Source organism: Penaeus vannamei, chromosome 12 (assembly GCF_042767895.1).
Source record: "Penaeus vannamei isolate JL-2024 chromosome 12, ASM4276789v1, whole genome shotgun sequence".
Taxonomy (NCBI): Eukaryota; Metazoa; Arthropoda; class Malacostraca; order Decapoda; family Penaeidae; genus Penaeus; species Penaeus vannamei.
In genome coordinates this window covers 33,237,155-33,249,654 of record NC_091560.1, presented here as the reverse complement: position 1 = coordinate 33,249,654, position 12,500 = coordinate 33,237,155, and the positions used below count along the sequence as shown (strand labels likewise).

At 40.8% G+C, this 12,500-nt stretch overlaps 1 protein-coding gene across 1 annotated transcript; it reads right to left on the bottom strand.

The window, feature by feature from the left end:
* Positions 1–385: 385 nt before the first annotated feature.
* Positions 386–11,535, bottom strand: LOC113805045 (uncharacterized). Its single transcript, XM_070127701.1, has 5 exons — positions 11,393–11,535; positions 9,113–9,296; positions 4,787–4,809; positions 4,042–4,181; positions 386–3,524 (listed from the first exon to the last, which is right to left on the bottom strand). The coding sequence occupies exons 1-4, from the start codon at positions 11,533–11,535 to the stop codon at positions 4,049–4,051; spliced, it is 483 nt and encodes a 160-aa protein (XP_069983802.1). The 3' UTR covers positions 386–3,524; positions 4,042–4,048.
* Between the last annotated feature and the right edge of the window lie 965 nt (positions 11,536–12,500).

The window sequence follows — 12,500 nt, the reverse complement described above, 5'->3', positions numbered from 1 at the left end:
TATATATATATATATATATATATATATATATATATATATATATATATATATATATATATATATATATATATATATACATATTTTAATTTTCTTTCTTTCTTTGTTTTTTTTAGTTATTATTTTTGTTGACCTTTATTTACTTCCACATATTGAAACTTTATAGCATATTGACAGTCATTTCTGAAATGTTTTCATACATATATTTGCTTTTAAAAAGTTCACAGCACTTGTCGTCATCCATATACAGTGCATTGTGAACATTCCTTCATCTATCTTTAAATAATTTGCAGTTTTAAATTGTGTTCATGTGAATAATCATGCTATAGAAAATACAACACAACACCATCTCCATAAAAAGGAAAACACTCACGGAATAAAAATACAATTTAATAGGAAGACATTTATTGAGAAATATGTCTTTGTATATAAACATTTTCATTTTCTTATCATGAACCACGTTAGTGACAAAGGGCTAGAACTCCCCTTAAAAGAAAGAGACAGTGTGGAGAGACAGTCAAGTTACATTGTTGTTTTTCGTTCATATCTACATGCTAATAGAAGTGTCACAGCATGTGTTTCTAGATAGAGTAATCATGTCAGAAGTGAGAAAATGGCGTAAACATTTCAAGGCACAATTTACTATTCACAAATTTATCCATTTACATGTAATGATGTAAACATTTATGCTCGTACACGACATTTATACCTCAATGGAATTAATATGTTATTTACAAACATCTATAACCTTGGTTTTACTTAAATCTTTGGTCGAAAGCATAGAAATCATGAATAATCACTGAATTCAGGAGTATATTTAAAGGGAATTCTTCTGATATGTACTAAAAAAATTATTCATCGAACGGGCATCTCAATTCACAAGATGGAACCGCCATATAATGGAACAAAGGGCGACTTATATAATTCAAAATCGACAGCACAAAAGGCATTCTTTCAAAAGGAATTTCTAGGTTCACAATACGAAAATGTGGGGAACTTATATCACCTACGTAGGTACTTAACATAACACAGCATTACATCATGGTAGAAAATTCAACACATACAATATGGTGGATTAGCATAATGGATTCACAGAACCTTACAGATCGATTATAGTTCCTATCAACTTCAAACGTCGGGAAGTGAATAGGAAATGAAGATTTCACCTACCTATATCCATCTATTAGATACAGATAACAAACAGATGTCTAACTGTAACCTCTTAGATCGATAACAGCACTGTCTCTCTTCAACTCGTAATTGGTGCAAAGTGGCACTCTGTTTTAACAAACTCTTATGTGACTGTGTTATCCGTAACTAAGACCATCCGGGCTAAATGGCACTGTCCAAACCCATAGTAATGTACGAGTGATACAACAGTGCCATCCTCCATTCTTAATTCTGGATAACAGTGCCAATCTTCAAGTCATAATGAGAGGATAGCGACCCTGGAAAACCACTTACGGGCAATGACACTTTCTGCATCTCACGTGTCAGGAGAGGAGAGTGACACCGCCCACGTCCCAGCCTTCCAGTGTCGACTTCACTCTCACGAAATACTGATAACTTCTCTCAAAACACCGGGTTTACGTGGCATCAGTATCACAGAAGGAGAGTTCCGTGCCAGCTGTAATGCCCAGCGCTTGGAAAATACCAAAAGTTGATGTAGATACAGAAGTGCAATGTGAGTTTAGGTATATTTACAAAGATTTTTTTCTGTTTGGTTTGCTCTACATTCACTCGCACAATACACACGCTTATCCCTTATAACATATAAAAAAGCAGTTGATACCGCATCATCATCGCTATCAAATGATATGCTAAGTAGAGATATACATGGACATGTGGCTATGTAAAATAGTGGAAATTTTCGGCCTGTCATTTAATTCATTCGCATTATACACATTCATTCATGAGATTAAAAAAAAAGAAAAAAAAATTCTCGATTGCATTTTTCTTCGTTATTTTGGTCAGACATGTCACCTGAAAACCCGATATAACGTTACAATTTATCGTTGAAACCAAGAACGCTAGGCATATCCTCATATATTAGAAAAAATATGTCAATAGCTTCTGCATGGTCAATCTAACTGGTCCCATGAGAAAACTGGTCGTTGGCAACCCTATGTTTTTTTTTCCCCAAAAATTCTCAAATTCAAAATAACTTATTCTAGGAGGCTTTGTAGTGAGGCACCTTTTATCTTTTATCTTTTTTTTGGGTTTACTCGAAAGTAAGAAATAAATTTTTAAAAAAGGCTCAAAAAAATATCCGTAAATATCCGTCGGCAATTTAAGTACGAGATCAACGGCGTCGTTGACTTTCTTGAGCAATAAAAAATGACGAAAATTTAGAAGAGTTTGTGCTGGCGAGGACATGCCGGCCTTCCCGATCCGGAGACACACAGTACTACAGCATCGATTCGCTTGAAATGCTTAATGCTGCGTATGTACAAAGCAGAGGTGGTAATGCTCGCGCGCATGTTTTGATTAAAGAGTAAAAGTTATATAGAGAGCGTAAAGTAAGAGAGAATGACCCTAAAAAAAAGGCAAAAGCCCCCCCACCCTAAAAAAAAAATGAAAATAAAAAATAAAAAAGGTCCCACATTCTTAGGGAACGTGGTAATATCACGATAATCTTTAAAAAAAATTAAATACTTATAATTCACATACCTCAATTTTCACATTCATTTTTCCCTCAAAAAAGAAAAAGAAAAAATCAAATACTCATAATCCACATACCTCAATTTTCAAATACATTTTTTTCCTCAAAATATACAAAGAAAAATCAGATAATTATAATCCACATACCTCAATTTTCACATATATTTTCTTTCCTCAAAACAGAAAAGAAAAAATCAAATACTTATAATCCACATACCTTAATTTTAAAATACATTTTCCTCAATCCTATTACGAATTTTGCTAGAAATGACCTTAAATCGAAACGAATCATTTCTTACTTCGAAACACAATACGAAAAAAGGCCAATAAAGACATACAAGTCCAAAAATCAAAGTCCTTCTCGGAATAAGGGCGGTTCGAGCAAGCACCGTTCACGGCCAGCGGTCAAGATGCCAGGCGCTCGTCTTGTCAGGCCGGAGATGGCGCAGACGACGAGGACGACCCAAGAGCTTATGCCAACGAATCAGCTGATGATAAATAAAGAGCTCTTAGAATGAAAAAACTACGAAGAAGAAAAGAAAAGACTAAAAAAGAAAGAAAAAAATCACCCCCCCAAAAAAAAATTATTAATTAATTAAACACCCTCCAGAAAAAAAAAATCTAAATCTATTTAAAAAAAAGGAGGAACGACCTAAATCCAAAACAACAACAGCAGCACTACGGATCTACGAGGGAGCGATGGGAGAACAAGTCGCCCTAAACCGGATTCCTGATGGCCTTTTGTGCGTATGGGATCCTAGTTCAGGCGACCGCTTCTTCAGGTATCATAAAAGGAGTACAGCCTTTCACCTTCTACAGCTTCTACCCGTGGTGGCAGCTCTAGGCACGAAGAACCTCACCAACAGCTGGGGGGAGATGAGGAAAAGGAGTTAGGATTATTAGGATTATTTGTAGATTTATGCTGTATATATATATACAATCACACACGCACACACACACACACATGCAAATTCACAAACACACACACACACACGCACACACTCACACACATTTATTATTATTATTATTTGATGTGGAGGAAATATTGTAAAAAAAACATTGTGTAATTTGGTTCCATATGTTATTATTATTATTTGTGTGATTTAGATTGCTAAGTTCATGAGTAACTTTATGTGAGGATTTCGTGTCTTATTTTACTGTATGTGCGTTTCCGAATTTCTTTGTTTTGGATTGTGTAAGTGTATGCATGTACGTGTGCCTGCTTTTCTGTACCTGTTTCTTTGTGTTTGGTTTGTGTACGTATATGTATATGTATATGTGTCCGTACGTGCATATGTATTTGCGTGCATGGGTGTTCGTGTGTGCGTTTACAGCCGCCAGAAAACTAGGTTATGACGTCATTCGCAACATCCTTCTACTCACCACTTCTTCACCTCGGCAGTGTCTCATTTACTATCATCTTTCTTTTTCGTCTCCGCAGCGTGTTCAGCGGCGATGACAGCTGCCTTGGCGTGGGCGTTCTGCAGCTTCGCTTCTTTGAGTTTCTTCTCTTTGAGCGAAGCCTGTAACGAGGGAAAGGCGCCATTATGAAGGGTTTACGGCTGTGGAAAATGTTGGAAGTATTTCGTTTTATTTACAAGGTAGATGAATGACAATGATAATTTGACGAATAGTTTGTAAATGGAAATTTGTAAGGGTTTATGATTATAAAATAAGTTACAGATATCTTGTATTTCGATATATATATATGTATATTTGCTTAATAACCTAAGAGTAATAAAGATAATAATGTGTCGAATAACTGATAATGCAACGAATGAGATGCAAAATATAAATTGATAAAGGTTTATGGATGTAAATAATTATCTCGTAAATGTAAATGTATGATAATTTCCTAAATATCCTGCGTTATTTACCTTTTGTTCTATCCATCCGTTTTCTTTGTCTCATTATCAGTTAACTTGTTTATGTGTGTATATGTTTATCTAAGCGTGTTTGTATATAAGTGGATGTGAATGTATACATGTGTCAGTGTACGTGTGTATACTTAACTGTATATGAATGATAATGTGTTAATATCCTACGCTTAAACTAAATCCCTATATGTGTTATTCATCTGTCACTTAAAAAGATGAAAAAACGAAAAAAATACAATAAATGAACTTACCGGAATGCCTCCAAAGCCGTAAACTATAAAAGGGAAGAGAGAAAAAATACATTAATAGATAATAACAAGAAATAAATGGAAATGCTGGGGAAAAAAAAGATATGTTATGCATTTTTTTTTCGGTTCGCAATTTTCTGCATAATGGCACTACAAATGCGACGTGAACGAGGCTAAATCGGATCACTTCATACCAGACAGGAGAAAATTCTTTTATGGATTTCTTTTGCATAACTCTACGGACCTACTACCCTAGTTTCACATATCTTTTTTTTTCTCTTTTTCTTTTCTGCATTTTTATTGTATTTGAGTCTGTTGTATTCTTGTATGTTTTAAGTGTCTTTCTTAATATAATTTTTTTTACTAATTGTGTATGACTACTACGCTCGCTATAAATGATTTACATTTTTGTGAATTTATGCGCAGTCAGTTTCACCGTACATATTGTTTTTCGTATTTTTATGATCTACTTTTGCTTATTACGTTCCTCACTTTCCAAACTATACAACCAACCGACTCTTCATCCCCACCCCTTAAAAAAATGAAAGAAAGAATAGCACATCCTGTAAAATAGTCTATCTCTTTATCTTCCCTTCCTCCACATTCTTCCCTCTTCTTCCTCTACCTCCCTCCTCTTCTTTCTCCCTTCCCTTCCTCCTCCTCCCTTCCCTCCCTCTTTTTCTCCTCCCCCTCCCTCACCCTCGTTTCCTTTCTCTTTTTCTCCTCCTCCTCCTTCTTCACCCTCCTTCCCTCCCTCTTTTTCTCCTCCTCCTCCCTCCCCTCCCTCCCTCTCTTTCTCCTCCGCCTCCCTGACCTTGCTCCCGCCCCTCCCTCCCACCCTCCCCCCCCCCTCCCGCTTTTTTCAGAATCTACAAAGCAGCAATGTTGACACAGGTGTCTCTCCAAAGCTAGTTTCTCTGAGACATCTCCTCCGGTCCCTCCTTCTTCCTCTTCCCTCTTTTTTTCCTTCCTCCTTTCTTCCCGCTCTCTTTCCTTTCTCTCATCCTCCTTCTTTTCTTTCCCTCTCTTATCTCCTCTTTTCCTTTATCCTGTTTTTTTTTTCTCTTTCTTTCTCTCCCCTTTTCTTTTCTACCTTCCTTCCAACTCCATCTACCATATTCTTATCCTTCTCCCTCTTCTCTTATCCTTCTCCCTCCCTCTTCTCTTATCCTTCTCCTTTTCCTCTTCTCTTTCTTCTTTCTATCTTTCCATCCTTCTCCCTCTCTTTCATTTTTCCTTCTTTTTCCCTCCCCTTCCTTCCCTTACCTCCAAAGTGTGTTCTTCATATGTTGTGGGAGTCACGAGGCAATACACGAGGGAGTGGCGAGGGGGTGGGCGGGGGAGGGGGGTAGCTGGGCCGGAGGAGGTTACGGGGGTAGTCTGGGGAGTGGGTGGGTAGTCTTAGGGGGTAAGGGTGGTGGGTATGGGAGTAGTCTGGGGCGGGGTTGGTAGGTGGGCGGGGATGAGAGTGTAGTCTAGGGTGGGGGGTTAGGGGGTAGTCTGGAGTGGGTGGGTGAGGGTGAGAGGGTAGTCTGGGAGTGGGGGGGTTAGGGGGTTAGTCTGGAAGTGGGTGGGTGAGGGTGAGAGGGTAGTCTGGGGTGGGTGGTTGGATGGGTGGGTGGATAGGTGGGCGGGTATGAGAGGCAAATCACAGGTGAACAGAGGGGCGGGCGGGGGAGAAGATACCTTAGCCTAAGTGGGCGTGAGGGCGTCGCTGAGAGAAGACCTCAACAGAGTTAGGGGGTGGGTGGGGGTGGGGGGGTTGGGTGGGGGGGTTAAGTAAATACTCAACTTAAGTATTTGATATTCACGTGTCACCCGCGCTTGGCTGAATACCTTCTATGACTCATGTGCTGGATTAGGTGGCGTTACAATATGATGTATAATAATTGATGTATAAGTGATGTACAAGAAGGAACTGTAGATCGCGATACAAGGAAATAATGAATAATAATGAATGTATGACAAGGAAGTGTAGATCGCGATGTATGAAAATGATGTATAGTAACTGATGTATAAGCAATGTATAGGAAGGAAGTGTAGATAGCGATACAAGGAAATAATGAATAATAATGAATGTATAAGTGATGTATGACAAGGAACTGTAGCTCGCGATGCATGGAAATGATGATTGATAATTGATGTATAAATGATGTTAAGTGGGGTTTGATGTGTAAAGTATGAATATTGATTTATTGATGGTGACCGTAAGAATGTTTTTTTGTTGTTGTTTTTTTCTCTGCTTAATGTGGAAAGTGAAATTAATTAATTGAGTTTACGTGTGTACATGTGTGTGTATGTGTGTGTGTGTGTGTGTGTGTGTGTGTGTGTGTGTGTGTGTGTGTGTGTGTGTGTGTGTGTGTGTGTGTGTGTGTGTGTGTGTGTGTGTGTGTGTGTACATCCTCTGTTACAGAGGATGGATATCTTAGAATTAAAAAAAAAAACTTTCCATCTTTTCATCCTTTCCTCTCTCTTCCTTTCCCTTATTACCCTTCCACCTCTACCTCTTCCCTCCTTTATTTTCTCAGCTTCACTTCCCTGGTTCTTTAGTGACTCACCCCTGTGCCCAGCCATAAGGTAAAGTGTGTTTACTTTGGCTTTATACAAACTTTGTGTTTTGTTTACAGATTGTGAAAGAGGAGTTTAAATATTTCTCTAAACTAAAACGTATGTGCTGCTAACGTCTCTCACTTAACTACACTCAAATAAACTTCAACATGATTTTTGAAATAATTACTGAAAATCTAATGGGAAATATAGATAGGTAGATAGATAGATAGATAGATAGATAGATAGATAGATAGAGAGAGAGAGAGAGAGAGAGAGATAGATAGATAGATAGATAGATAGAGAGAGAGAGAGAGAGAGAGAGAGAGAGAGAGAGAGAGAGAGAGAGAGAGAGAGAGAGAGAGCGATAGAGATAAAGAGAGAGAGGGAGAAAGAGATGAGTACACAGAGAGAGGGAGGTAGATAGATAGATAGATAGAGAAGTAGATTGACAGATAAATAAATGAATAGCGATAAAGAGAGAGGGAGAAGGAGATTGATAGACATAGAGTTGGGTGGATAGAGAGATGGAGAGGGAGGGAGAGAGAGAAAGAGAGAGAGAGAAATGAAAAGATATCAAAATATATTTTTCTGTATAATAATGCCATGCTGTTAAATATATGACGTGTTTCATATTTCGAGTACAATGAAATTAGCATTGAAGACGCTTATCAAATTATCATATTTTGCCACCGCCATAAGTGGTATTAGAATGATCTAACACCAGTTCCGGTAATAACTCAACAACAACTATAACTCTGGATATGGTACACTATCACTATACATCCTCTTATTATATGAAATACCTTTTAGATAAGGAAATGAATTACTTTCAGAGGCGACATTAGCGATTATTCAGCATTTCATAAGAATTTCCATCATGATGATATGTGTGTCATGCATTCAGAATCAATAAAAAATAATTGTGTAGCATTATCTTGAACGATTTCTTCTGAACAAAGACATTTGGCTCAGGTAATTTGTTTAGGGTAGACTAAATTATTATCAATTGTATATTTAGCTTGGATATATGATAAGATAAATTGCTGGAAACATGGATAATAGATAATAATAATGATAATTAGGAGGAGGGGGAGGAGGGGAGGAAGGGGAGGAAGGGGAGGAAGGGAGAGGGAGAAGGGGGAGGAAGGGGAGGAGGGGGAGGAAAGAGAGGAAGGGAGGGGGAGGAAGGGGGAGGAGGGGGAGGAAGGGGGGAAGGGGAGGGAGGAGGGAGAGGAGGGGGAGGAGAGGGAGGAAGGGGAGGGGGGGGGAGGGGGAAGGAGGGGGAAGGGGAGGAAGGGAGGAGGGGAGCGTATGAGGGGAGGAGGAGGAGGAGGAGGAGGAGGAGGATAATGATAATAACAATGATAATAATAATAATAACAACAACAGAGAACAAGAAGAAGAGAAGGAATAGTAATTATAAGAGGAGGAGGACGAAGAGGACGAGGAAGAAAGAAAAAATGGGAAGAAAATATAGGAGAAAAAAGGAAAATAAGAAGGAGAGAGGCAAGAAAAAAGAAAGAAAAAGAAGAGTCAGGAAGGAGAGAGAGAAAGAGATGAGACAGATAGATAGATAGATAGAGAGGGAGAGAGAGAGAGAATGAGAAAGAGACGACAGAGAGAGAGACATAACCCTAAACCCAAACCCAGATACCAAGAAAAAAAAACAAGAAAAAGAAAACGAGAAAAGAAAGAAAGCGACAAAACGATCAAACAAACAAACAAACACCCCCCCAAAAAAAAAAAAAAAAAAAAAAACAATAAAAAACTACAACTCACCATTTGCTCTGCCTGGGATTCGTCCTCCCGTTCCCATACTCCCAAGGACGGTGACGAGAGACATAATGGTTGGAGCTTTTCAAAGAGTATTGAGCACTTGTAGGTCGTCCAGCGGGTCCCTTGCCGGACGGGTGTGGACGATGCCTGGGGGTCTCGGCGAGTTGGGGGCTGAGAGGGCGAGTACCTGGGAGGGAGAGGGGAGAGAAAAGTTGCTGTGAGATACATGGCGAGTGGGAGTGAGCGAGGGAGAGGGGGGAAAGGATGCTGTGATAGATAGATAGATAGATAGATAGATAGAGAGAGAGAGAGAGAGAGATAGATAGAGAGAGAGAGAGAGAAAGAAGAGAGAAAAGATGCTGTGAGATACGTGGCGAGTGGGAGTGAGCGAGGGAGAAGGGGGAAAGGATACTGTGATAGATAGATAGGTAGATAGATAGATAGATAGATAGATAGATAGATAGATAGATAGATAGATAGATAGATAGATAGATAGATAGAGAGAGAGAGAGAGAGAGAGAGAGAAAGAGGAGAAAAAAGATGCTGTGAGATACGTGGCGAGTGGGAGTGAGCGAGGGAGAGGGGGGGAAAGATGCTGTGATAGATAGACAGATAGATAGATAGATAGATAGATAGATAGAAAGAGGAGAGAAAAGTTGCTGTGAGATATGTGGCGAGTGGGAGTGAGCGAAGGAGAGGGGAGAAAAGAAGATGCTGTGAAATAGGTGACGAGTTGGAGTGAGCAAGGTCGAGTAAGAGAAAGATAGATAGATAGATAGATAGACAGATAGATAGATAGAGAGAGAGAGGAGACAAAAAATGTTGTGCGATATATGACGAGTGGGAGTGAGCGAGGGCGAGTAAGAGAAATATAGATAGATAGATAGATAGATAGATAGATAGAGAGAGAGAGAGAGAGGAGACAAAAAATGTATGTATGTATGGGATGTATGACAAGTGAGACTGTTATATAGACAGAGAAGCATAGATAGATAAAAAGATATACAGACAGATATATCTATACCTATAGATATATCTATAGATAGATAGATATAGAGAGAGGGAGATGAGATAGAAGATGCTGTGGGATATGTTACAAGTAGGAGTGAGCGAGGGCGAGTAAGAGAAAGATAGATAGATAGAGAGAGAGAGAGAGAAAGAGAGGAGACAAGAGATGCTGTGAGATGTATGACGAGTATGACGAGACTGTTATATAGACAGATAAGCATAGATAGATAAAAAGATATACAGATAGATATACCTATACTTGTGAGAGAGGGGACAAAAGATGTGTGACGAGTGGGAGTGAACAAATGCGAGTATACCTGTGGGAGAGAGAGAGAGAGAGAGAGAGAGAGAGAGAGAGAGAGAGAGAGAGAGAGAGAGAGAGAGAGAGAGAGAGAGAGAGAGAGAGAGAGAGAGAGGGGGAGGGAGGGAGGGAAGGAGGGAGGGAGGAGAGAGAGAGGGAGAGAGAGAGAGAGAGAGAGAGAGAGAGAGAGAGAGAGAGAGAGAGAGAGAGAGAGAGAGAGAGAGAGAGAGAGAGAGAGAGAGAGAGAGAGTGAGAGAGAGAGAGAGAGAGGGAGGGAGGGAGGAGGAGGGAGGGAGGGAGAGAGAGAGCGAGCACGTGTGAGAAGAGAGAGAGAGAGAGGCAGAGAGCAGAACAGATTGCGATTGCAGATTGCGAGAGCAGAGGAGAGCGAGAGAGCGAGAGCGAGAGAGAGAGAGAGAGAGAGAGAGAGAGAGAGAGAGAGAGAGAGAGAGAGAGAGAGAGAGAGAGAGAGAGAGAGCGAGAGCAAGAGAGCGAGAGAGCAAGAGAGCGAGAGCAAGAGAGCGTGAGAGAGAGAGAGAGAGAGAGAGAGAGAGAGAGAGAGAGAGAGAGAGAGAAAGAGAGAAAGAGAGAAAACAAAAGAAACTATGAGATGGATGACGACTACGTGCGAGTCTACATGTGAGAGAGGAAACAAAAGATGCTGTGACATATAAATCCCTTTTCTCATCTGTCCTTTGTTTTTGTCTCTCCTCTGGCTGTTTTGCAAACCCTTCTGTTGTTTACGAATCGTGGTTATGTGTAGCTAGTTTATTTCTGAAAGGACATCGGGGTTTTATGCCTTTTATCGAGGGTGGCGGAGGCGGACGCGACAGGAAGGGGGAGGTGGGTGGGTGGGCGGGTGGGCGGACGTGAGCGTTTGCGGGCGGAGGGGGTGATGGGGGGTGGGGGTGGGGGAGGTCGACTCGCAATTTCGCACAATGGAGTGTATTGATCCATATGTATAATGAAATTACGCAGCTAATTGGGAACATGTCTGCAGTCGTATGAGAGTGATCATGTTGAAACATGTTCCGTCGCGGTTAAAAGAATGAGGGCCGCTTGCAACCGTCGCAGATATTGCAAGAGCAACTGAGAGCGACGGAACGCGCCGCGACATTACTCACTGTCTGATACTCATCTTTACGTTAACACCGCTCTTGAGAGAAAATGAATATACGAAAAACATACGAAAGGGAAAGCGTTCAGCTGTCTATCTACGCGTCAAGATGACGTTAATTTCTCGCGGAACACCTTCGGAGACGCGACGCTTTTCCGAATTTCACTCGCGAAGACGCACAGAAAGATCTCGGAGCATAATCTTGAACCCATGGAACCAAAACACGAACCACGACTTACCTAAGGTGGCTGGAAGCGAGTGTCTCAGCGTGGTAATTATCACAAGGGGAATAGCACAAATCTACAAGACCTGCTCACTAGGAAAGTGTCTGTCGGACTGACGCCGGGCGCTCGCGGGCTCGTCTTTATACTCGGCCAGACGCGCCAAATACAAAATGGCGTCCGATGCGCATGCCACGGACCGAAGGCCAGGAACCGCCATATTTCACGCCTGACTCGCCCGCCTCTCCACAGGAAATGGCAATAAACAAACTCGGAAAAAGGAGGAAACTGTAAACTCCTCCTCATCCTTTCTCGGGCAAGACATTCGGAGACGGATCTGGGACAAGGGAGAGGAATCGGACAGGCGTGACGTTCTTAGGACATGCGTATAAGTTCCTGCCAAGAGAAGGACGCTACTTGCTGACACGACACACACGTAAGAGTGCGAGTCAGCCTGCACGTCCTTTCCACTCACCCACTTCACACCCATTTCTCAAAGACTTCGAGAGCCTCCAAGACTGCGAGAGACACCCACGAAACGCCAAAAGACCATAGATACATCTTAAAAAAACAAAACAAAACACCATACCTCCTCGTTCTGTTTACATTAGCTTCGTGGCGATAACTCCATCCTGGTTTCGCTTTCCTGTACCTGTAGAAACCGGATTTAGAGACCAAGAAACACCCCCAAAAGACCCGTTGAGTCGATAATGAAAAGGAAGAATCATGTGCCCTTTTTTCGAC